General features: G+C 39.3%; 1 protein-coding gene across 7 annotated transcripts in view; it reads left to right on the top strand.

The window, feature by feature from the left end:
* The window catches only part of RGS17 (regulator of G protein signaling 17), a 140,115-nt gene extending 120,375 nt beyond the window's left edge, over positions 1-19,740 (top strand). For 4 of the 7 annotated variants that reach the window (XM_040350894.1, XM_040350893.1, XM_040350896.1 and 1 more), the window contains exons 3-4: positions 14,415-14,649; positions 18,423-19,736. In XM_040350894.1, coding sequence (XP_040206828.1) covers positions 14,415-14,649; positions 18,423-18,611 — 424 coding nt within the window. In that variant the 3' untranslated portion in view covers positions 18,612-19,736. Of the gene's footprint in view, positions 1-14,414; positions 14,650-18,422 lie in introns of all 7 variants that reach the window. The other 3 variants (XM_040350892.1, XM_040350890.1, XM_040350891.1) reach the window with 1 other exon arrangement.
* The last annotated feature ends 7,317 nt before the right edge of the window (positions 19,741-27,057 follow it).

The following is a 27,057-nucleotide window of genomic DNA, read 5'->3' as shown; positions in this document are numbered from 1 at the left end:
AACGTGTCCCCGTTAAAAGAAGGCGTTCTGGCGTGGAGCAGCAGCCTACTACCAGCAGAGCAACATTCATCTCAAGAGCAGTGCCGTCCACCTCAAGAGCAGTGCCACTGCAACAAAGGCCAGGCACCAGTAGGGTGTCATCTCAGCCCCAAAGGGATCGGGGGCCATGCCAGTCTTCCCTATGGCCTTCAAAACCCTCTGTGGCTTCCCCCTAATTCCGGAGCAGTAAATATCCCCCCTTTCACCACCCAGCCAAGTGTCCAGGTGAACACCAATGATTTTGCCATCCTTGATTTTTTTCATTTAGTTTTCACCAAATAATTATTATCATCCATTGTGGCCCAGTGCAACCTCTACGCACAGCAGTACATAGAAAGCAACCCTGGTTCCAGTTATGCCCGTCCCTTTGAGTGAAGAGAACTCACCGTAGAGGAATTCCAAATTTTCTTAGGCCTAACTTTGAATATGGATCTCTCAAAAAAAGCATGTACTCCTATTGGTCTACCAAACCCATCCACCACATGCCAGTCTTCTCATCCCGTATGCCCAGATCAAGATACTTTATGATTATGCGGTTCCTCCACTTTAATGACAACACCCAGTGCCCTCCCCGTAATGACCCAGCTTTTGACAAACTATTTAAAATTCGGCCACTCCTAAATTATTTCTCTGAAAAATTCTCCCAGTTATATATCCCCCAACATAATATCTCCATAGATGAGTCCCTTGTCAAATTCTCAGGCAGGCTGGGCATCAAACAGTTTATCCCCAGCAAAAGGGCCCGATATGGGGTTAAAATGTACAAGCAATGTGACCGAGTCATGGGGTACCTCTACTCCTTCCTTGTCTACGAAGGGAAGGACTCCCAACTGCATCCCCCCGAATGCCCAGATATGTGAGGGGCTCCAGAATTGTTTTTCTGGATGAAGAAAGTTTTCTCATTTCCGGATTAGGGTCTGGTTGCCCGGAGGCTTCAAAGAGATTTGGGTGGGAGAAGCCTCTACCCCTGGCCCCATTCTTTTCTGGCCATCTACTTGGAACATGTACCTGCTTACTACCAGGACCAATATTTTGGCACTGCTGGCAATGTTTCTGCTTGCACTGGCCCTGGACTGTATATAGACAGTATCCCTGCCTGCACTGACTATGGACAATATTCCTGCCTGCTGCCTGGACAATTCCATTCACTGTCGCTGACCATGTCCCTGCCGGCTGCCTGGATCAGGGCTCTCCTTCTGTGGAAAATTGCACTACTAAAACCACAGGTAATCTTTGTTTGTACCCATTACTCAGCAGAATGTATTTTAGGGTGTAATTCTTGGTATGTACATGCTGTGTTTAGAAATATGAAGGGCCTTCAAAAATGTGATAGATTGTAAGGAAATTGGATGTGTAATTTATGTCCGTAGAACACCTGATGGTGCTTCTTGGATGTTGGGCCTCTATGTGGACAGGCTGTTAAAAAGCTCACACATGTGGTATCGCTATACTCAAAAGGAGCAGCAGAATATATTTTGGGGTGTAATTATTGCTATGTACATGCTTGTTGGAAATATCCTATAAATGGGCAACTTTGTGTAAAAAAAAATGCATTTTCATTTTTTTCCCACATTTTCCAAAAAGACTCATTATGCCTCATAGATTATACATTGGGGTGTTGGCTTTACAAAATGGGGTCACTTTGTGGGCATTTCCATTGTCCTGGTGCTCCAGGGCCTTCAAAAATGTAATAGGTGGTTGAGAGATTAGTTGTGTAATTTATGCTCCTAGAACGCCTGAAGTTGCTACTTCAGTGTTGGGCCTCTGTATGTGGCCAGGTTATGTAAAAGTCTCACACATGTGGTATCGCCATACTCGGGAAGAGCAGCAGAATATATTTTGGGGTGTCATTTTTGCTATGTACATGCTTGTTGGAAATATCCTATAAATGGGCAACTTTGTGTAAAAAAAATATGCATTTTCATTTTTTTCCCACATTTTCCAAAAACATCTGGAAAAAAATGAACCGTTCAAAAGACTCATTATGCCTCATAGATTATACGTTGGGGTGTTAGCTTTCCAAAATGGGGTCACTTTGTGGGCGTTTCCATTGTCCTGGTGCTCCAGGGCCTTCAAAAGTGTAATAGGTGGTTGAGAGATTAGATGTGTAATTTACAGTGCCTTGCGAAAGTGTTCGGCCCCCTTGAACTTTGAGACCTTTTGCCACATTTCAGGCTTCAAACATAAAGATATAAAACTGTAATTTTTTTTGAAGAATCAACAAGTGGGACACAATCATGAAGTGGAACGAAATTTATTGGATATTTCAAACTTTTTTAACAAATAAAACTGAAAAATTGGGCGTGCAAAATTATTCAGCCCCTTTACTTTTAGTGCAGCAAACTCTCTCCAGAAGTTCAGTGAGGATCTCTGAATGATCCAATGTTGACCTAAATGACTAATGATGATAAATAGAATCCACCTGTGTGTAATCAAGTCTCTGTATAAATGCACCTGCACTGTGATAGTCTCAGAGGTCCGTTTAAAGCGCAGAGAGCATCATGAAGAACAAGGAACACACCAGGCAGGTCCGAGATACTGTTGAGGAGAAATTTAAAGCCGGATTTGGTTACAAAAATATATCCCAAGCTTTAAACATCCCAAGGAGCACTGTGCAAGCGATAATATTGAAATGGAAGGAGTGTCAGACCACTGCAAATCAACGAAGACCTGGCCGTCCCTCTAAACTTTCAGCTCACACAAGGAGAAGACTGATCAGAGATGCAGCCATCTGTCGTTTAAAGTTTGCCACAAGCCACCTGGGAGACACACCAAACATGTGGAAGAAGGTGCTCTGGTCAGATGAAACCAAAATCGAACTTTTTGGCAAGAATGCAAAACTTTATGTTTGGCGTAAAAGCAACACAGCTCATCACCCTGAACACACCATCCCCACTGTCAAACATGGTGGTGGCAGCATCATGGTTTGGGCCTGCTTTTCTTCAGCAGGGACAGGGAAGATGGTTAAAATTGTTAGGAAGATGGATGGAGCCAAATACAAGACCATTCTGGAAGAAAACCTGATGGAGTCTGCATAAGACCTGAGACTGGGACGGAGCTTTGTCTTCCAACAAGACAATGATCCAAAACATAAAGTAAAATCTACAATGGAATGGTTCACAAATAAACATATCTAGGTGTTAGAATGGCCAAGTCAAAGTCCAGACCTGAATCCAATCGAGAATCTTTGGAAAGAACTGAAAACTGCTGTTCACAAACACTCTCCATCCAACCTCACTGAGCTCGAGCTGTTTTGCAAGGAGGAATGGGCAAAAATGTCAGTCTCTCGATGTGCAAAACTGATAGAGACATACCCCAAGCGACTTACAGCTGTAATCGCAGCAAAAGGTGGCGCTACAAAGTATTAACTTAAGGGGGCTGAATAATTTTGCACGCCCAATTTTTCAGTTTTTTATTTGTTAAAAAAGTTTGAAATATCCAATAAATTTCGTTCCACTTCATGATTGTGTCCCACTTGTTGATTCTTCAAAAAAAATTACTGTTTTATATCTTTATGTTTGAAGCCTGAAATGTGGCAAAAGGTCGCAAAGTTCAAGGGGGCCGAATACTTTCGCAAGGCACTGTATGCTCCTAGAATGCCTGAAGTTGCTACTTCAGTGTTGGGCCTCTGTATGTGGCCAGGCTGTGTAAAAGTCTCATACATGTGGTATCGCCATACTCAGAAGGAGCAGCAGAATATATTTTGGGGTGTCATTTGTGGAATGTGCATGCCATGTGAGAGAAATAACCTGTTATAATGACAATTTGGTGTGAAAAAAATTAAATAAATCCTAATTTTGCAAAGAATTGTGGGAAAAAATTACAACTTCAAAAAACTAACTATGCCTCTTACTAACTACCTTGGCATGTCTACTTTCCAAAAAGGGGTGATTTGGGGGGTATTTGTACTTTACTGGCTTGTAAGGGCCTCAAGAAATGAGAGGCTGTCAGTACATCCGGTGTGATCAAATTGATACATTTTCAGTAATTGACACCATAGTTTGTAGACCCTATAACTTTCACCCAGACTAAATAATATCCACAATTTTTTTTTTAACCAAAGATATGTAGCAGTATACATTTTTGGCCAAATTTATGAAGAAAAATTACTTTTTTGCAAAATGTTATAATAGAAATTAAATAGTTTGTAAAGGATTTTTTTTTTCATCTTAATAGCTTCCTTTACCTTAATGCAGTGCTGTTTTCATGCCCTCATTGTTCATTTTTGCTCTCAAGTTGCTGTAATTTTTCTCTGATCTCCACACCTCCTGGTTGTCTGTTTCCTGATAACCACAGTACTGGGAGCTTTCTCTCTGTGGTCACTAATCAAGGAGGTGTGATTACTGTGTGTCTAAAACCCCTCGGCACCAGTTTTCCAAACCATCACTGACTGCCCTGTGTTGGCTCTGTGGCTCTGTACATCACAGAAGCAGGAAACAACATGCAAAAACTAAACTAGAAACTGCAGGGGAATGGGGAACGCTATGGGTTTGAAGTCAATCTAAACAGCATTAACCTTAGCAGGGGTGTGGATGCCGGGGGCGGGCGGCGACAGCTCTTTGGCGATTTCACGCCAGAGCTCAACCTCAGGGGGGAGAACCGTAGGGCTGGATGGAGAAGGAGGGCCACGGATCCTTTAGCCTTTTGAAGGCTGTAATCCCCCAATATGATAGGGGTGGTAGGGGGAGTTTCTGGGGGGGTAGGCCGGGTATGGGATGTTGTGGGTGGGGGGAGGTGGGAGGGGTTAAGATAGGGGTGGGGGGAGGGGGTAGGACTGGAGGGGTGGGTTTAGTTTGGGGTTCTCTCCGAATCTTCAGTGTAACAAATACCATCTGGCTGACAACATAGGAACCCTAAAAATCATTTCGTATAATGTTCGTGGTCTGAGTGAATTAAAATATCTTAAAGCAGATATTGTTCTATTACAAGAAACACATATTTCATTGGACTCTAATCTTAAAATAGGTTCACAGGATTACCCGCTATGGTATTATGGGTATTCACCGATTAAGTTGCCATTGGTTTTGCCAGGGGAGTTAATTTTACACTGGGGGAGCGAATGGTAGACCCCGAGGGGCACTATCTTTTCCTCAGGGGCAAATTAAATGATGTCGACTACTCTATTGCCAATGTCTATGGCCCAAACCAAAACACTGGTAAATTTTTGAAGGGAGTAATTGAGAGGTTCATGGAATTTAAACACGGCAGGGTAATTATGGCCGGAGACATGAATCTCTGTCTGGACCCAGATGTCGATTGTACGTCGCGTGTACAGCGGGGTGGGAAAGAACAACGGAAATCACTTAAGAAGAAACTACACCAACATCAACTGATGGATGTATGGAGAATACAACATCCGAAATTACGTGATTACTCATTCTGCTCTGCTGTGCACGGGACGTATTCTAGAATTGACCTATTTTTGGTGGACCATGGATCTCTGGAGGCAGTCAAAAGCTCCAAAATTGGAATAATAACTCTGTCAGACCATGCTCCAGTATTAATCAATCTTAAAATAGCGGGAATACAAAAAAGTAATAAAATCTGGAAAATTAATGAGGATTTATTGCAAGATGGTCGTAGATAAGATTAAACGGGAATTAGAACAGTATTTTAGAGAAAATAGTTCTGAATATCTGTCAGAAGCACTAGTTTGGGAAGCTCACAAGGCCTATATCAGAGGTATTCTGATTGCAATCGGATCAGCCAAAAAAAAAGGAAAGAGGGAAAAGTGGGATCCGCTACATAAAACAATCCTTGATCTCGAACAGAGACATAAACAAACAGGTGATAGTATAGCTGGACACTCGGTTATTCTGAAAAGGGACGAACTAAGGGACCTTATTGAGCAAGAAAATAGATCAGCCTGTCTTAAAGTTAAGAAAGAGAGGTACCAATGGGGAGACTTATCGGGTAAATATTTAGCCAAAATGTTAAAAATCTAATCTACAAGAAATTTTATTGAAAGTATACAAACAAGTAAAGGAAATAAGGTATATACAACCCCTGAGATTGCGGGAATATTTCAAGAAAACTATGGGAAGCTGTACTCGATGACTCAAAATAATCCGCCCGAGAAAGTGAAAAGGAGAGCAGAATATAATAAAAAATTCTTAGAGGAAGCAGGATTAAATAAAATACCAGTAGATAAACTTAGCTTTCTAGAGGACCCTATAACAGAAATTGAAATTAGGAAAAATCTAAGTGAGTCCCCAACCGGGAAAAGCCCAGGTCCCGATGGGCTAACAACTGAATATTATAGAAAATTTAGTGATATTCTAGTTCCTAAGATGTGTTCTTATATGAATGGCATCGGTACTAATTGGGATATTCGTCGTGAGGCACTAGAGGCTGCAATTACGATTATCCCTAAAGAAGGTAAAGATCCCTTATTGTGTCCTAGTTACAGACCTATTTCCCTATTAAATGCGGACGTAAAATTGTTCGCTAAAATCCTAGCTGGTAGAATGCAGAAAATCATGAACGAACTGGTATATTCGGACCAAGTAGGGTTTATCCCAGGCAGGGAAAGTAGGGATAACAGTATTAAGACACTTACTGATACAGAGAATAAAAGAGGGTAAGTCCCCAGGTCTACTACTGTCGCTAGACGCTGAAAAAGCTTTCGACAGAGTAGACTGGGGATATCTTCAGGCTACTTTAGAGTTTTATGGGGTAGGCCCTAAGATGCTGGGGTGGATAAAAGCATTATATAAGCACCCAACTGCCAGGGTTAAGGTAAATGGGATGGTATCCGGCCTGTTTGAGATGTTTAACGGGACCCGACAAGGTTGTCCCTTGTCACCCTTATTGTTTATTTTGTCTCTAGAACCTTTACTGTCTAGGATTAGAAATAATCCTGACATTGAAGGGATACAGACAGATCATGGGGAACATAAAATCGCGGCATACGACGATGATATTTTACTATACATAGTGAATCCAACTACAGCTCTCCCTAGTCTTTTAAAAACCCTAAAAGACTAATGGAGAAGTCTCTAATTTCAAAATCAATCCCTTAAAATCCGAAATCCTGAATATTAGTGTGAAAGCACATGATGTAAGTAGATATAAAAAAGACTTCCCATTTATTTGGAGAGACACGGTTTTGAAATATCTAGGGGTCAACATAACAACATCTCTTGAGTCAATTTATCAGCATAATTGTATTCCACTATTGAATGATATTAAAATGGATTTTAAAAAAATTGCTTCCAGACAGAGGTCTATATTAGGTAGAATAAATAGTTTTAAAATGCTAACGCTGCCCAAGATCCTGTATAAGTTACAAATGTTGCCAATTGCAATACCAGAAGCATATTTTAAAATATTAAAAAAGTTATCAATTAGATTTATATAGCAGAAAAAGAAAGCGCGTATAAGTATGTCTATATTAACCAGAGATAAGGCGTACGGTGGTTTGGGGTTACCAGACATCAAAGCATACTATATGGCCATTCACATGACACGGGTGGTTGAATGGGTTAGAGAAAATAAAGAAAAATTGTGGGTTAAATTGGAAAGTAGTTTAAATAAAGCAAGGTTAGGGAAGGAGATTTGGATTCCGACACAATTTAGACAGTTAAAAGAGCACTTATACACGATTACACGGATATCTATGTTAATATGGGATAGGGTACACAAAAACGAAAAATGGGGATACAATTCTCCACTAATACCACTGTACGACACAAACTATTTTGCACCGGGGAAAGTAAGCTTGACTGGGAGTTGGATTAAAAAAAACTGACATAAAACTAAGGGATATACTGAAAAACTGAAAAATTTGTACTTATCAGGAACTTGGGGAACACAAAGAAATGTTTAAGTTGAACTGGCTGAGATATCTACAATTAAAACATTTTGTGGACTCCCTTCCTCATCCGATCAGGCTAGAGGGAAATTTGCTCCCACTAGAGCATCTGTGCTTAGCTCCGAGCGGTGGAGGTGGGATCTCACAGATTTATAAAATACTGTTGGGATTAAAAAATAAGGGGCTACCTTCGTACATTAAAAAATGGGATGAGGAGTTGGCAACAGTAGATACGGAGAAAGATTTTTGGAACATTTTGAAGATGGTGCATATCACATCAACTAACTGTGGGATGAGAGAAATTAATTTTAAATGTATATCACAATGGTATATCACCCTGGATATTGCACATCGATTTCAAGGGGAGACCTCCAGATTCTGCTGGAGGGGTTGCATGGAACTTGGAACCATGTCACACCTCTGGTGGACGTGCCCCAAAATCAATAGATACTGGCATAAAGTTGTATCGGTGATTAAGGAAATTACAGGAATTAAAATAGCAGTTGACACGTGGGTGTGCCTGTTCCATGGGACAAACATGTCTAGTAAACAATATATGAGATCCTTGCTACCCCATATCCTGAATGCAGCAAAGAGTCTGATCCCTAAATGATGGAAAGATCCCGAGTGCCCAACATTGAAGAATTATCTCGCTAAAATAAATGACATCTATTATATTGTACAGTTTAAGTTTATGGGGGAGGAAGGTGAAGAGATATTTAAACGGAAATGGCAGGGCTGGGTCAATTATAAGTTATCTCAGAGTTATCTAGCGCAGATATAGGGCAGGAAGCGCATTTTAGTAAAAGTGGATATGTAAAGAGACTGAGGTTCGGAGAGAAAGGGGTGGGTTCGGGTATGGGGGTGGGTGGGGGGTTAGCGGACTTGGGCACGGGCACTTTGATTTTATTACCATGTAAATCTTTTGCACTTTTTGTACTTTGCCATCCTGAGGCCATATAAGATTAATATGTCTATGAATAATTATTGACATAACAACAAAGCAAAAAAAAAGTAATTTCCTACCATGATGCGAACCAGGATGGAGACAGCGTATGAACGCAAATTGATTATGTCTCCGGTTAGTGTTCTCTGAGTTGGGAAAGAAAAAAAAAAAAGAAACTGCAGGTACATTATATGATTGATTTTTTTCTATTTTTAATCATTTTTAAAAGGAATCGGTTAACTATTATGTCTCTATACCCTGTAAACAGTAATTTCAGCAAAAAAAAAAAAATTTCCTTTACAACTCCTTTAAGAAAAATTCATTTTTTTACAAAATTTACGTTTTTTTCATTTATAGCGAAAAAAATAAAAACCGCAGAGGTGATCAAATACCACCAAAAGAAAGCTCTATTTGTGTGGAAAAAAGGACGAAAATTTCATATGGATACAGTGTTGCATGACTGAGTAATTGTCATTCAAAATGTGAGAGCACCGAAAGCTGAAAATTGGTCTGGTTATTAAGGGTGTTTAAGTGCCCAGTTGTCAAGTGGTTAATATTGATCCTCTCTATCACTGGATGAACGTTTTTTCCTTTGAACATTCAGTTATTTATTTATTGTTTTATTATTGGATTTTTCACTTCTCATATATGCCTATTATGGTTTAGCATGTGTATATTCTGTCACAGATTTATTTACACATTTATTTAGGATTGTTCAAAATAATTTTTTTAAGCATAGCGCTACAATTTTGTTCATTCAGAATTTTTACACACTATTTATATTTTTCAAGTAGCTGCTTTTTGGGGGGCTGTCACATTGATTGGCGCAGTGGGGTGTAAGAAGGTTGAAGGGCGCATATATATTTTCCTTTTTTCACTATTTGTTTAATATTTTTTATATAGCACAGGCACAGGAACACATATTGTTATGTTACAGAGGGGATGGGAGGTTTTTATAGTAGTGGCTTCACAAACAATTTAAAAATCGCCCCTGCAGGGCATGTGACAACAGCTTTTTGTCTACCATATTTTCCGGCGTATAAGATGACTTTTGGCGTGTAAAATAATGCCCCAAAAGTCGGGGGTCGTCTTATACGCCGGGTACCTGTGGTCAGACGGCGGCCCTCCATGATTCAAAAGCCGCGCCTCCTCCTCCAGGCTGTTCAGTGATAGGCGGAACACTCGTTTTCCCAGCAGAGCTTCTGTTTAGTGTTCAGGGAGAACATCGAGGCATGTTGGTAATGGCACAGTGAGGCATGTTGGTAATGGCACAGTGAGGCATGTTGGTAATAGCACAGTGAGGCATGTTCCTAATGGCACAGTGAGGCATGTTCGTAATGGCACAGTGAGGCATGTTCGTAATGGCACAGTGAGGCATGTTGGTAATGGCCACAGTGAGGCATGTTGGTAATGGCCACAGTGAGGCATGTTGGTAATGGCCACAGTGAGGCATGTTGGTAATGGCCACAGTGAGGCATGTTGGTAATGGCCACAGTGAGGCATGTTGGTAATGGCCACAGTGAGGCATGTTGGTAATGGCCACAGTGAGGCATGTTGGTAATGGCCACAGTGAGGCATGTTGGTAATGGCCACAGTGAGGCATGTTGGTAATGGCCACAGTGAGGCATGTTGGTAATGGCCACAGTGGGGCATGTTCCTAATGGCACAGTGAGGCATGTTCCTAATGGCGCAGTGAGGCATGTTCCTAATGGCGCAGTGAGGCATGTTCCTAATGGCACAGTGAGGTAGGCAATGGCACCGTGAGGCATGTAATGTAATGGCACAGTGAGATCTGAAAAAAGCCTGTTTATGTCAGCGGTTGTTCCTGTCAGCGGTTGTTCTGGCTACCCCTCAGCTTCCAGACAGACTAGTATGAAGGGGGTAGTCTTATACAGCGAGTATATCCCAAAACCAACATTTTAGTTGGAAAATTAGGGGGACGTCTTATACACCCAGTCGTCTTATACGCCGGCAAATACCGTATATTGTGTCCAAATGACAAATACCCATGTGGGTCTTGAGGGTGTTTCTAGATAATTCCAAACAAAATGCAATACAATCGGGTGCACATGTGTATACAGTACTAGTGCATTCCAAAATAGTTGTATGCAAACATGACACATGAAACACATGAAACATGAGTCCAGTTGTGAGTGGAGAATTCCTCCCTTATCTAGAGACCTCCTGTCTTGTTTTGTTTTTTGTGTATCCCTCGCGATTAACATGTATATGTATGGTGTTAACTGTCCAAATGAACATATGCAGTTGTATATAAATCAAAGGCCACTTGAGTTCATTGGTGCTCCACTGTTTGCTGTGCTGTTTTATAGGTCCAGGGTTTTATAGGGCTTTAACAGGAGCTATTCCCCAAATTGTAAGGATTGGGATCTCAGTCTGGACACATAATCAATTACAATGGTGTAGATTTATTTCAGTACTATTCTCTATCTGGCCAAACTTGAGTCGGCAGGAATGATTTACAAAAGTCTATTTCCAAAAAGTATTCACTCTACAAGGGGAGTTGCAATAGAATGGTCCCCAGAGTTTGGTGAATGAGGTGAAGCTCTACTGACTTCCATCTTTCATCATGTGCAAGATAATATGCTGTCTTTTTTATATGTTCCTTACATGTGATTGGGAATCCTTAGCAAAGTAAAATTTCACCACAGTTACTAAGCTCTAAGGAAAAGTCCCTTGCGAAGTGCAGTTTCCCTTGCAAAGCAAGCAGCTTTTTGCCTATAGTAAATCAACTCCAGTGTGTGCGTTGAATAGTTTGTTCCCGTACTATCAGCTACCTGCTGTAATGTCCGTTTGTGGTGTGTTCATATGCTATCGGTTACCTGAACCTGAGGCCTATACAATAGCACAGCATATAGATCCTCCACTCATCATTTATGAAGAAAAGTTCCAATTAAAGAACTAGAAAGGTAAGAAATTGTTTTTTAAACTATTTATAGGTATGCTGAGAACACATAACCATTTAGTGGGGGTTTCTCAAAATTGGCTGCAAAGGTGGAAACCCTAAGGCCGCGTACATACGGTCAGTCCAAACCAATGAAAACGGCCTTAAGTCCAGATTCATCGGTCAAAACCGACCGTGTGTAAGGCCCATCGGTCCGTTGTCCTTCGGTCCAAAATTTTAAAACATGCTTTAAAATCATACAGATGGACCGCTGCCCGATCGGTCCAAACCGATGGTTAGTACAGAAAGCATCGGTTCAAAACCCGCGCATGCTCAGAATCAAATCGACGCATGCTTGGCAGCATTGAACTTCGTTTTTTTTTCAGCACGTCGTGTGTTTTACGTCACCGCGTTCTGATCCGATCGGTTTTTAGAACGAAGGTGTGTACGCACATCAGACCATCAGGCCACTTCAGCGGTGAACCGATGGAAATGGCCCGTCGGACCATTCTCATCGGTTTGGAACGACCGTGTGTACAAGGCCTCATAGTCTTTTTTTATTGGGATCACAGTGCCATGTATCCCATAAAAAAATAGTTACCACATTCTTTGATACTTTTACCTTTTAGTTTAGTTTACCTGATTGTTTAGTTCATACATGCTTACATTAAAAGAAGACGAAACATGCTGTTTGGAGACATAATGTACTCAATGAACTGTTGAAGAGAACAAGCAGTGTTGTATTCATCAGTATTGCCTGTAGGCTCCTGCAGCTGATCTTTTACCCATTTCTAACATGTTCTGCACCCTTATAGGCCTTTTTAGTGTGGTCACAGTTTCCTGATGGGGAGATGGTTTATAGTTATGTTACATTATTTATTTTTACACATACCTTATTCACTTTATATCACATACATTTGTTTACAATTGTTTACATGGCACACCCAAGAGAGGGAGGTGCACTATACAGTAGATCCCCATATTGTCTGAGACCTTTTTGAAGCATTATGTCATTTTTGGCAGCACCACACCAACACCAATCCCACAGTTTAACAACGTGTTCACTAAACTGATTGTTTTTAAAGATTAGTAAAATTCTGCATGTTCTGTCGCTTGTTCTTGTATGGATTAGGTTGTGCCCCTCAAAGGCAAGTATTTAACTAAGGTGATCCTGGTTGTGAATTTTTCTATCTTTGTTCATGGCAGAACAGACAAAATGCAAAGCTTGCTAGGATGTTCCTTATCCAATCATTGCAAAGTGCATCATGCTAAATGATACAATAGATACAATACAATACAATAGATTCATTATTGTTAACTATGTTTGGTGCCGTTACTAAGCATTTGCACAAATTCCTTTTACTCATGCAAATGCTCTGATACTAAAACCGATACCTTAAGACCCGGTTCTCTTATATGCGAATTGGATGCATTTTGGACCGCATTCGATTTGCATGGCATGTGAACCCGCAGCCTTTTCAATGGAGACAGTTTACATATGTACGGGCCAGCCGCAGAGTGTTTTTAAAAAGAGTCCAGTGTGATTTTGAGTTTGGTTCATTGCGATTTCCATTGTCATACACTTTGGCATTTCGCACCTGAATCACTACTGAACTGTCAACTGCACATATGTGAACCCTAAGGCCCCGTACACACGACCGGATCTATCAGCTGGGATTGATCCGCGGATCAGTTCCAGCAGATAGATCCGGTCGTGTGTACGGCCTAGCGGACGTTTTCCAGCGGATAATAATCCAGCCGACGGATTTTTAGCTGATAAAAATTTCTTAGCATGCGAAGAAATCTATCCGCTGGAATCCTGTCCGCCGGACTTATCCGGTCGTCTGTACAGACTCACCGGATAAGTCCGTCCGATCCCATCCCTCGCATGCGTGGAAGTATTTACCTTCCAGGGTCGCGCACGTTGCCGCGTCATCGTCGCGGCGACGGCGCGGCCACGTCACCGCGGATGTATTTTGATCTGATGGTGTGTACAGCCATCAGATCAAAATCCGCCAGAGGATTTATCCGCTGGAAACGGTCCGTCGGAAATCCTCTCGTCTGTAAGCCCTAACACGATCAGATATCTGATTGAATCTAATCCGATGGATTTTTTCGTTGGATATCCGATGAAGCTGACTTTCATCAGTCTTACCTACACACCATCAGTCAAAAATCCGACCGTGTCCAACGCGGTGACGTCAAACACTAGGACTGGGTGCTGAGAAAAATTAAGTTCATTGCTTCCGAGCATGCGTCGACCTGATTCTAAGCATGTGTGGATTTTTGACCGGTGGACTTCCACACAGACGATCGTTTTTTTCTATCGGGTTTTTTATCCATAGGAACATTTTAAAACAGGTTCTATTTTTTTTCACAGATGGAAAAAAAAAAAACGATGGGGCCCACACACGATTGGTTCGTCCAATGAAAACGGTCCATCTGTCTGTTTTCATCGGACAAACCAATCGTGTGTACAGGGCTTTACTGTCACATGACACTAAAAATAGGTATCAGTAATTGGTAATGGCAAGTACTTGAGAAAAAGTATCGGTACAAATACTCGATTTTAAAATACTGGTATCAGTGCATGCCTACTGATATTTCAATCAGTAAATCCCGGTATTAGTAAAGTATATGTATAATTAAGTTAAAAGATTTGTAAGTCCCGAATGCTTACAGAATGATGTTAACGTAATTATTTTGAATTTCAGCAAAAGCCCTACTGCAGAGGAAATCACATCTTGGTCCCACAATTTTGATAAAATGATGAAAAGTCCTGCTGGAAGAAATCTGTTTCGGGAATTTTTACGCACAGAATACAGTGAAGAAAATCTTCTCTTCTGGCTGGCATGTGAAGACCTGAAAAATGAGCAAAACAAGAAACTGATTGAAGAAAAGGCTAGGAATATATATGAAGATTACATTTCTATACTCTCACCAAAAGAGGTACTTTTTGCTATACTTATGCAAATAAAGGCAGTCAATTTGTGTAAGCTACACTCATTTCATTCTCCATGTATGCTCCCGTATAAATTTGAAATTCCAGTAACCACAGTTCCTGCTACTTATGCTTTCAAATTGAAACTGAGCCAAGATATGTTTATTGGTTTTGAATTGTTGTGACAAGAAAAAGTATGTGTACCCCTTGGAATTAACTGTATTTCTGCAGTAATCTGCCATGAAATGTGACCTGATCCTCAACTGAATCACCTTCTTCTGCGTACAGCAGCCCCACTAATACTTACCTGAGACCATCTGACCCAGCAATGCTGCAAGAGTGTCTCGGCTGCAGGGACTCCTCCCTCATTGGATGAGAAAGCTCTGGATTAGACCTACACAACTTTCAAGCGGAATTTTTGACCATTTTCTTTACAACACTGCTTCAGCTTTGACATAATTCAAAGGGGCGCTCATACTTTTTCTTGCAACTTTACCTCGTTTGGTTAAAAAAAAAATGGCTGCAATTCTCCTCCAGCTTTGTAGAATTTGTCAGTAAACATCTGGTTCTAGACATTAGCTGCTAAATATAGAGCAATGGTCTGACCACCTAGTAGCTGTTTTGCAAATAATTGTTGCATAAACATAAATAGTCATGTCACCAGAATCTGGCCATAACCAAATCAAATTTCAGCCATTTTCTGCTGGATCAGCTGAAATTCAAACCGTGGGTGGCTCTGTGGGCACCACCTGGCTCAACAAACTTCAATCTGAATCTCAAAGGAGCTAGGCAGAAAATGTTGGCCAAACAGTGACTGCAGCCAATTAGTGCAGTCACTGTTTGGGTACTTTGAAAGCCTTAAAGGGGTTGTAAAGGTAAAACATTTTTTACCTTAATGCATCCTATGCATCTGACAGCACCCCCCAGGGAAGGGGTTAAGTATGCCTGGGTGTGTTCTTACTGTGGGGGGGGGGGTGGCCTCACTAGGGGAAACACTGATCTTCTGTTCATACATTGTATGAACAGAAAATCAGCATTTCCCCCGCTGACAGGACCGAGAGCTGTGTGTTTACACACACAGCTCCCGGTCCCTGCTCTGTAACGAGCGATCGCGTGTGCCCGGCGGCGATCGCGCCCGCCGGGCACACGCATGGGAGTCAAAGAGCGGACGTATAGCTACGGGCTCTCGCCCAGGAGAGCCGACCTGCCGCCGTATAATGACGGTGGCTGGTCGGCTAGTGGTTAAACAAGTGTGATTTAACTGTACTTCTGTCTCGGTCTGATTCATGGTTTCTGACACAATCTCTACTAAATACACAGGCATCATTTTTTCCTACCTTAACTTTCATTTTGCATAGATTGTATATTTGACATTTTAAAGTGTCCAGGAAATGAGAGATCAGATAACATAGAGCTGTACTATTGAAAACAGGAGAAACGTGTCCTGGGTTCTGTAGAATGCACCATACACTATACAATCTGATTGTGCAATCTCTATTAGATCTACCCTCAACTATGTAGTGCAAGGGCCTGCCTGATTGGATACAGAGTGATTGGCTGAATATATGTTTCCTCCTATTATATAAAGTTGGTAAATCTAAAGGAGATTGTACAATCAGATTATATAGTGTATGGCCACCTTTATACACCTAAAATTACTAGTTGCGCTTTCATTGTTATCGGCACACCAAACACAGAAGCAACCACACATTTTGCCATGTGAAAAAATGAGTGGCAAATGCTGTAAAGCACACAGTTAAAAACATGCACCCCACAACACGTCAAAATGTCCCATGAGCCACATGTAGTGCAGGTCATTGAAATCAACGGGCTTTCCTATGCGTGTCATAGGAAAAACGAGCCAACTATGATATATATGAATGGGGCCTGAAAGGGAGTTCTGTTTTTTTTCTGAACGCATGGCAAACTGCACAGAAAATACATGCTTTGCTTCGCATTTCAGAAATTCGCTGCACCAAAAATCACAGTAAAAAATGGACCAAACTCTGCTCTAAAAAAAGGTTCTGGAGCGTTTGGGCGATTGTTGCTTGTAGGGCAGCCCATCGCGACGAGTGAAAATGCACCAAATGGCCCGCCCCCCAAAAAAACACATGTGCGAATGTGATTTTCTGCTATGCAGAGATGTTAACGGGCTCCTTCCTATGTAGTGTAAAAAGATCATAAACTATGCAATCTGATTGTACAATCTCTGTACAGTTTCCTTTAGGTTTACCAGAACTATGGAATACACTGTATAAGTACCCATCTATCTATCCATGCACTCTGTATCAAATCAGACAGGCCCTTGCACTGCACAGTTGATGGTAGATCTAAATGAAATCGTACAATCAGATTGTATGGTGTCTGTTGAGCTTTACAGAACACACTTCTCTCGTTTTCAATACTACAGCTCTATTCACATAGGCTGTTATCTAATCTCTCATCTCCTGCACACTTCAAAATGCCAAATGAACGATCTATGCAATATTAAAGCCAAGGTAGGAAAAAAAATGATGCCTGTGTATTTAGGAACGGTGATCACTGATTGATTGCATTGAATTTAAAAATCATGCACCTGTAAGTGTGTGTTAGGTAGGAGGGTAGATGATAGAGGGTGTGTGCCAGTGAGATCAGCTGATCAACTCCTTCCTGTGTCATGACCTATAGTCTGTCCAGGAAGTAAGGCAGAGGCAATGGAGAAGTGTTTTTAAACAGCCATGAAGACAGTGAGGTAAGTGTGTGTAGAATAAATGGAAAGTTGTTTTATTTTTGCAAAATAAGTACGTTAATGCTATATTGGTACATTTAGGGAGCTGGAATTTAGAAAAAAGAGGTGAACTTATAATTTATTATACATTTTTATATACTTTATCTTTTATATATTTTCTTTAGTTATGTTTATATAGCCCTAATGAAGGGGTGAATTCCTCCTTTATCCTAATTCTTATTAGAATAAATGTATACCTGGACAAATAATCCTAAAAAAAACGTAATTTTTTACAACCCAAAAAACGGTCATGTGTACGCGGTGTACACATGACCGTTTTTTGGGTTGTAAAAAATTACGTTTTTTTTTAATGTCATTAAAAACGATCGTGTGTGGGCTCCAGAGCATTTTTTACAATGTAAAAAATGGGCATTAAAAATTTCGAACATGCTCTAATTTTTCATGTCGTTTTTAACGTTGTCGTGTTTTACGTTGTAAAAAATGGTCGTGTGTGGTATTTAACGACGTGAAAAAAAACGTGCATGCTCAGAAGCAAGTTATGAGACGGGAGCACTCGTTCTGGTAAAACTAGCGTTCGTAATGGAGTAAGCATATTCATCACGCTGTAACAGACTGAAAAGCGCGAATCGTCTTTTACTAACACTAAATCAGTAAAAGCAGCCCAAAGGGTGGCGCCATCTGCATGGAACTTCCCCTTTACGTGTTGTACGTCACTGCGCTTTGCTAGAAAAAATTTTTTCACGATCGTGTGTATGCAAGGCCATTTTAATGATCGGGTTGAAAAAAAACGTTGTTTTTTCTAGACCCTTAAAAACGTCATTTTTTACAACCCGAAAAACGGTTGTGTGTACGCGGCATTAGTGTGGCCTTTTCTGAGATCCATGACATTTATCAAGGCTACACAAACCTTTTTAGTGTAAATAATAATGTCCGCCCTAGTTCAATTTGTGGACAGCTATACATTTCAAAATCAAAATGTTATATATTTATATACACACACACAAGCACAAGTCTACATTTTAATCTGTTTACTGAAACGGTCTGTGTTTACAGGTCAGTCTCGATTCCAGAGTTCGGGAAGTAATCAACAGGAATTTACTGGATCCAAACCCACACATGTATGAAGATGCTCAACTTCAGATTTACACGCTGATGCACAGAGACTCGTTTCCAAGGTTTTTGAACTCACAAGTATATAAGACGTTTCTTGATAGTTTGGAAAGCTCCACTACTGACTCTTAGCTGAACCATTTGAAGAAACGATATGTTTTTCTTTTATAAACAGAACAAAGAAAATGTAGTTTAATAACATCAGACACTGAGTTCCTGGAGAACTCTGGTCGTGCACTACTCAGGCTACTGTGAAGAATACATTTTAAAAAAAGATACTGCTTTCTGTCTCCATTTCCCAAGGTCTTTCATGCTTGAGTTTGAGAAATATACAACACTGGAATTGCCACGTTTGTCTTATACACAGTTCACTTGAGTGTACAAAACAATCATCTATTTGACGGACTACAAAGAAACTATGTTATCTCATACTGCATGTGCAAAAATTTGTTTCTATTTTACTCACCAATCACGTGTTGCAATATACGTCAAATATGTACTTAGCACTACTTTATGTGGAACACAGTGTTACTTTGGAAACAAAATGGAAGCAAACTATGGTTTGCATTTCTTGGTTGAGAAGGTGTATTGACAAGACTACTGTAAACTTTTATTGGCTTTTTGGTGTTAGAAGTAAGATTATGCAAAGCCAATACATAAAAAAAGATAACCTTTGGTGAAAGTGAAGGAGATAGAAGCTGTAATTCTCAGATGTTCACTGCCAAACTGCGGCTTTTATTTTTGTTATAGAGTTTGCAATGTCAAAGAAGCACAAACCATTTAAAAAAGGATATATGTCTGGATGACCAAAACTCTTGAGCTGACATTGTTTATTGTTGTTATAAAAAAGTAGCATTTTTATGTACATTTCAGATGTCATATACATACATTTGATTTAAATAAAACTGGTCATCCAGTTTTAATAGTGTTGTTTACCATAATGTATTACAGCAAAAAAAGTAAATAACAGAAATAGTTTAATATTTTAAAAATAAAATATAATAAAAAAAAAAAGTTTACCTATATGTAGCATTTGGAAACCTTTTAATGAAACATCCGTCTTTCATATTACTGAGTAAAAAAGATTTGAATGCATGGTTTAAGCTTGATGAACAATAGTTTTTTTTTTCAATAGATACATACATTCAGTATAGCTAGTTTTATATCTCCCTGTGAGGAACTGTAAAAACCAGCATTAAAATCAAACTGTTATTGTTTTGATGGAAGGCAAAAAAACAGCAAATTTTCTAGTGCTGTCAAAAGAAATATATATATATATACACACACATATATACTTTTTTGACAGAGTATAGGCAAGGTGTGGTAAAATTCTTTCATATGTTGCAGAATTTAATATCACCATGGTGATACCAAAATATTTGCTTTAGGTATTAATTGCATGTCTTTTAAGTGGCATACCTGGCCTTATTTGGTTACCAGACAAGAGTTATTTACTTATTACTACCTCTATTTTACTTTTATTTATTAGTTTATATTTTATTTTTTATTTTTTCACAGGCTTAGGATCTTTTACTTGAAGGATTGGATTATCTGTTTGCATGTTTAACATACATGACAACATGTATCATAAAATATTTTACATATGTATCTTGCATAGAAATCAGGATAAATGGATTAAAAGGGCTATTATATGCTCCCTATGCAAATATTTTACTTATGTTGGTATTTAAGGTAATATTACATTTGAATAAACAATAAATTAAAAGTAGAAGAATAGCTTATGTTTACAGTGAGGTTACTGAGTATTCTGAATTTAATATTCAGCACTTATAAAATGTTATTATTTATAAAGTTGTAGATAAAAAAAATATTTATTACAATAATTGCTTTAGTAAAAAAAAAAAATATTTTGGCAAAAAATATTATTGTGCTGTTCAATATTTTATTCATATTGGTTCTAATGGATAACCATATGAATAGTTGTGTAAAGATAATCTATAAGTAAAAAAATATAGGTGAACATAGCAAAAAACAATGTTTATTTTTCTTTTTAGTGTTTTTCTTTATTTAAGATATTACATTTAAAGAAAAAATACGTTTTTTCTGATTTCAATATTTGCATTTGCTAAACACTACTTTTCTCCTGAATTAACTTGTATTTACTATATTGTATTTTTTAGTGTCATTTTAATGTTATGGTGCTTAAGGCGCAATAACATAGTACAGACCTGTACAGACATTGGAAAATATGTAAAGGAGATGAAAGCAGAAGTTTAACACATCCACAACTACTTGTTCTTAAGCAGTTGCGTACATGACACAATGTTGGAGTTTAAGGGGAGAAAAAAACTCTTATTTGTCTGAGACGAAAAGCTCTCTTGTGCCATGCCCGAGTAAAGACAAGCAAGACTTCTCCGCTCTTGATTATTGAGTTAAAATCCAATTGAAATTTAAGCAAAAAATAAATAAAAATGTATACAATAGTTTAAATAGTGAACAGGATGCACCCTCAGTACCAGTCTTAACTCTTTCCCCTCATCAGAAAGTTGCAGCAAGGGCCGCTGCTATCTGTGAGGTAGCAGCAGCATATCTGCAGCAGATTGAACCCATAGCTGGAGGTCTCCAATCAGTAAAGCTCATGATTAGTGCTGATTGAAGAGGTGTATCTGTGACTTGTTGGGCAGGTAGGTATTTGCTGCACTTCAGACCACTGAAGCATGGCCATTGTTTATAGACCAATAAGAGTGGGGGGAGAGGATTTAGGACTAGGAAGCAGTTATGCTATTCACAACGGTAAGACACCTTTAAGCTTTCAGCTCCCTATTCAACCTTCAACTTTGTAGTTTATCCTTTTTCAATTGCGCTTTAAAAGAAATACCCTTTTCTTGAAATAATAAATACAGGGCTTGAAATATCATTTTTAAAAATGTTCAATATCTTTTTGACCAGGTAACATACTGTGTATTAAACTGGCATTTTCTTGACAATTTCAATGTCCCAATACTTTTTAATAACTTTGAATGCATGATAATTATATTAATTAACAATGGCATTACTAGTGCCATAAAAAATAAAACTGCATGGGTCGTGCTTGTACCAGAGTTTTCTCTTAACTGGTTTTGAAAATGCACATGTGTTTATGTAGCTGTATCCAACCTTGAAATATATAGATACATGGGGAAATTATTTTTTTAATGACATTGAAGGTGCAGTCAGACTTAGTTTGCTTGTAGTTTTTTTTTAATTACACCAACTACTTCATTTTGGCAGTGGACTCCTTATAGATGAACTTGATAAAACAGATTAGCATTTACACTTTTTGCCTAAGACTTCAGTTAAATCAAAAAATAGCCCAGCTGGAAAATACCCAAAAGTCTAACCTTTGATACCATATAGGTTTGGTCACCCTTGTTTTTTTTTTTAACTCTTGTGTACTCCAATAATGACAGTTCCCTTTGGAGAGTCTAGTCTCCCTTCCCCATCTTCTGTTAGGGTAATATCTTTCTTTGCCAGACCAAGGACATTACACGTTAAAGTGAGAATCTTCACTGAAGAGGTTTTTATACTGGGGTTCCAGAAAGGAAAAAGACAACTCATTGCTTTCCTAATCAGACCAAATGGTCAATTATAGGTCAGTTCACCCCAAAATTGATGTTTCGGTCAAAACTTGTATCTGCTATGCAAAATACCTAAGCAAATACCTAAGCAAACGTTCATTTTGCCCACTCAAGCTTGGAGAAATAAACAAACAGCTACACATTTATATGATTTACATGAACACTGATTAGCTTTATTTATTATTATTTATTATATTTAGCTTTTGTCAAAATTTCATTGTCTTTTTTGTCCCTTTTGAAGAGTTTTCCTCTCATTTCTTGCCAAGACAGCGAGGAAGGGTTAGAACTTCCAAATTGTGTTTTTAAAAACCTTAAAGAAATTGTAACTCCACCCCACACTATCCAAAACTAAAAAATAAGACATTTTGTTAGGAGTTAGGCTGCATATAGATGGTCAGGTTTTTTTTTAACTGGTGGGCTGCACAAAAAAATGAACAGCTTTTCCCAGGTTTTCTAGTAAGAACCCAGTTTTGCTGTGTAAACAAATTCTGCTCAAGAAGTTATTATAGAGACCTTCACCAGCCAAACATGCAGGTAAAAACACAGAAAAGTCAAGTATTTTAAATGCTTATTTGACATATTCCATAGCACAGCCCCCTCCCGTCTTGCAAATCATAGCCCTCTCCTCTATTGGGAGTGTCTAATACCTGTTGACATCATATCCAAGATGGCACACCCAGCAGTAGTCTCAGGGTTTTTCGATGCCCACACATGGAATATATTTCCAGGTAAACAACATGCTTGAAATAACTTAAATGCACATATCACCTATGGGAAGACTGTTGTTAAAATGAATGGTCTGACAACAGGTTCTTTTTAAGCACCATTCATATTCGTTTTTATATTAAAAAAGGTAAGGTTAGTAACTTTTAGATAGGACATACAGTCCTGATTAAAAGTTTAAGACTACTTGAAAAATGGCAAAAAAAGTCATATTTTACATGTTGGATCTGAACAAGGTTCCAAGTAGAGCTGCAACATGCAACAAGAAGAATTGAGATTGAGACAAAACATTTTTTGAGCATTCAATTAATTAAAAATAACGAATAAACTGAAACAGGCTGTTTTTCAGCTGATCAAAAGTTTAGGACCACACCTCCAAAAAAAACCTAAACCCCCCCAAAACAGAAATCCAACTTCCAAACATGAACACAGTAATGAGTAGCTCCGCTGTTATTGTTGATCACTTCAAAAATTTGTTTTGGCATGCTTGATGCAAGCGTTTCCATGAGGTTAGTGGGAACATTTCTCCAAGTGGCGAAGACAGCCGCACGAAGGCCATCTCTGTCTGGAACTGTTGTCCGTTTTTGTAAACTTCCCTTGCCATCCATCCCCAAAGGTTCTCAATTGGATTTAGATCAGGGGAACACGCAGGATGGGCCAAAAGAGTGATGTTATTCTCCTAGAAGAAGTCCCTTGTCTTGCGGGCATTGTGTACTGTAGCGTTGTCCTGTTGAAAAACCCAGTTGTTGCCACACAGAAGAGGGCCCTCAGTCATGAGGAATGCTCTCTGCAACATCTGGACATAGCCAGCGGCCGTTTGACGCCCCTGCACTTCCTGAAGCTCCATTGTTCCACTGAAGGAAAATGCACCCCAGACCAATATGGCGCCCTCTCCACTGTGGCGTGTAGAAAACATCTCAGGTGGGATCTGCTTGTCATGCCAGTAACGTTGGAAACCATCAGGACCATCAAGGTAAAAAATGTTTTCATCAGAGAATAAAACAAACATTCTTCCACCTTTGAATGTCCCATGTTTGGTGCTCTCTTGCAAAGTCCAAACGAGCAGTTCTGTGGCGTTCAAGAAGACAAGGTTTTTGAAGAAGTTTTTTGTTTTTGAAGCCCTTCAGTCTCAGATGGTTATGGGGCTGCAGTCGGCACCAGTAGTAAGGGCCTTAAGTTGGGTCGAGGATCGTCCAGTGTCTTGATGAGAGACCCTGCTTATGCAGTTCAGCAACCCGATCACATTCAAAAAGGGAGTTTTTTTGCCTTTGCCATCACAACGTGTGACTACCTGACAGAAAATGACAATGAATCCACATCTTTGCACAGATTTGGCCTTTTAAAGGCATGTGGTCCTAAACTTTTGATCAGCTAAAAAACAGCCTGTTTCAGTTCATTCATTGTTTTCATTAAATTGAATGCTTAAAAAATGTTTTGTCTCACTCTCATTTCTTCTTGTTGAATTTTGAAGCTCTACTTGGAACCTTGTTAAGATCCAGCAATGTAAAATATGATTTTTTGCCATTTTTCAAGTGGTCTTAAACTTTTGATCAGGACTGTATCTCAGCTGGTGCACAGTACGAGCATCTTTACTGGACAAACTTGATGACATAATGACAGGCCTTCAGTGTTCTTCTGTCTACTGTGCATCCCAAAGCTTATAAGACTCCATACAAGTCTAGACTGTGAACTGCAAGGATGTCCCACGTTTGAATACTATATAAATAAACTTTTTTAAAGTAACTGTAAAATTTGATTAAATAAGAGGTGGTTGATTATATTTTTTTTTTTTTTGTTTCATAAATATTATTTTTTTATTCATGGTTCATGCATTAAACATAATGCATTTATAATTTGTAAGTATGGCTGCACCTTTCTGTGTATACAAAAATGAGTTAACCTTGACTGTGCCAATAGGTGCATAGCATTCATTTGTCAGGCTGTAAGTGAAATTTAGCAAATAATAATTAGGGTTATATTATTTGTTTCGAAAACGAACAAACAGAGAGTGGTGTGTATGTATGATGTGTGTGTGTGTGTATATGTATACTGTGTATATATTATATACAGTATATGTGCACAGTAGTACTATTATAACACTTTGAAATTAAGTTGGTTGGGTTATATAAAACACACATTTACAAATACTTTTCCAATATAGACATTGGATTGTGGACAGATTTTATAGTAAGCGAAACAAGAATAAAACCTATTACAAATACTATACACAGTAGTTATGTTTATGGTTGGTCAAGGGTGAAGTTATGTGTGTTTACACGTGTGTGAGTTTTACATTTAACTTTGAGGCCAACAGTCTCATCTCCTTTGAACAACAAAGCTCCGCATTCAGATGGTGCTAGATGATAGCCATTTAGCCTTGCACTATGGCTATTTTAATGTCTCAACGTAATGTTGTTTACTGGTTGGGGTGCCAGCTATGCCAAAGATGCTATACTGATGCAGTTTAACCGAAAGCTGTATAGTTTCTGAGTAAATACAAAAAAGTTTTAAAAAAAGGTACCCACGATACTTTCAAATTCAATTCAATTAGATCTGATTAACAGTGTCAGCTTGACAGAATCAAAACAGAGCTTTCAATTTGGTAGTTTAGTTGACACATCCAAATCAGTACTTGAAACCACATCTACTCCTTTTTCTGTCACTGAGTAGTATATGAATGGATTGTTGCATATTATAATACTACAGGAGACACTGACACACCTGAACGATTGACATCGAGTATTTTCTTTAAAAAAGTTGATTTGATAAATGGGACTTTCCTATGGTTTTTACATACAGATGTGGCTCTGCAGTTATCACCTGTTGCATCTATATGAGGGACCACAATCAAATGAAGTTCATGGTACACATACAAAACATATTATACATGAAGTATGTTCCACTATACAGTACATTAAAAGGTCAATTTACTCAAAACAAATATTTCTGAAAATTGCATCGCTATTTATCCAGTAAAACTGCATGTAAATTTGTTCTGTGTGAACTACTGAGCTATTGATAAGCTATTGTGAATATGGGGCAAAATCAAATGTCCTTAAAAGAGAAGTATGGTAATTTTTGTTTTCCCCATAATCATCATTACCTAGATGGATGCAGCATCGGTCTGTCCCCTGGTGTCGCTGCACTGAGAACCGAGCCATCGAACACCGCCAATGGCTTGGTTCTCTCGGCTCCCTGAGCAGAGACCTGCTGCCCATCAATCTCAGCAGCTTTCCTGCTCTGCTCTTCCACTCTCACTGGAGCGCTGAGCTGTGGAGGCACGGGGTGCAGCCATCTCAGTCTCTCAGCGGCTCGCTGAGAGGCCTAGGCGGCCATCAATCCAGGCACCTGACGGATCCAAACTCCCAGAGTTGGATTCAGAGGGCTGATTTAAGACTGCTCTCCGTTGAAAATGGGTCACAGGAGTGCAACATGAATTGCACTACTGTGACCCTTAGGAAAAGTCCAGCCAAACAAGCTCAGGCTGGTCTTCTCCTTTAAAGTGGAGGCTCACCCGAAAACTAAATTTTTAACGTTAGATTGATGCTCATTTTGTCAAGGGGAATCGGGTAGTTTTTTTAAAATCGAAGCAGTACTTACCGTTTTAGAGAGCGATCTTCGCCGCTTCCGGGTATGGGCTGCGGGACTGGGCGTTCCTATTTGATTGACAGGCTTCCGACGGTCGCATACATCGCGTCACGATTTTCCGAAAGTAGCGGAACGTCGGTGCGCAGGCGCCGTATAGAGCCGCACCGACCGGCTTCTTTCGGGTACTCGTGACGCGATGTATGCGACCGTCGGAAGCCTGTCGGAAGCCTGTCAATCAAATAGGAACGCCCAGTCCGGAAGACCATACCCGGAAGCGGCGGAGAAGATCGCTCTCTAAAACAGTAAGTACTGCTTCGATTTTAAAAAAAAAAAACACCTGATTCCCCTTGACAAAATGATCTAATGTTAAAAAAAAAAAAAATTCGGGTGAACTCCCGCTTTAAGCGATTTTCTTTTCTGGTCGGTTTTTCTTCAAATAGTAGTAAAATAGGTAATTCATAACAAACTGGTTAAATAACTAATCGGGAACATAAACCATTATTGCATAGATGACACTGAGGGTTATAGAAAATGAATACAACTTAGTAAGAAGAGATACAATATAGAAATTCTAGAGATAGCTAGAGGGAATCTGCAAATAAATTGGTATCCTGTAGTATTATTTTTTATATTAATTTGAGAATTCCCTCCAGTGTTTTTTAGAATTCTTACATACAACAATATCTCTT

The sequence above is a fragment of the Rana temporaria genome, chromosome 4 (genome assembly GCF_905171775.1).
Source record: "Rana temporaria chromosome 4, aRanTem1.1, whole genome shotgun sequence".
NCBI lineage: Eukaryota > Metazoa > Chordata > Amphibia > Anura > Ranidae > Rana > Rana temporaria.
The sequence above is the reverse complement of the archived record's forward strand: the minus strand, read 5'-3'. Positions and strand labels throughout refer to the sequence as shown.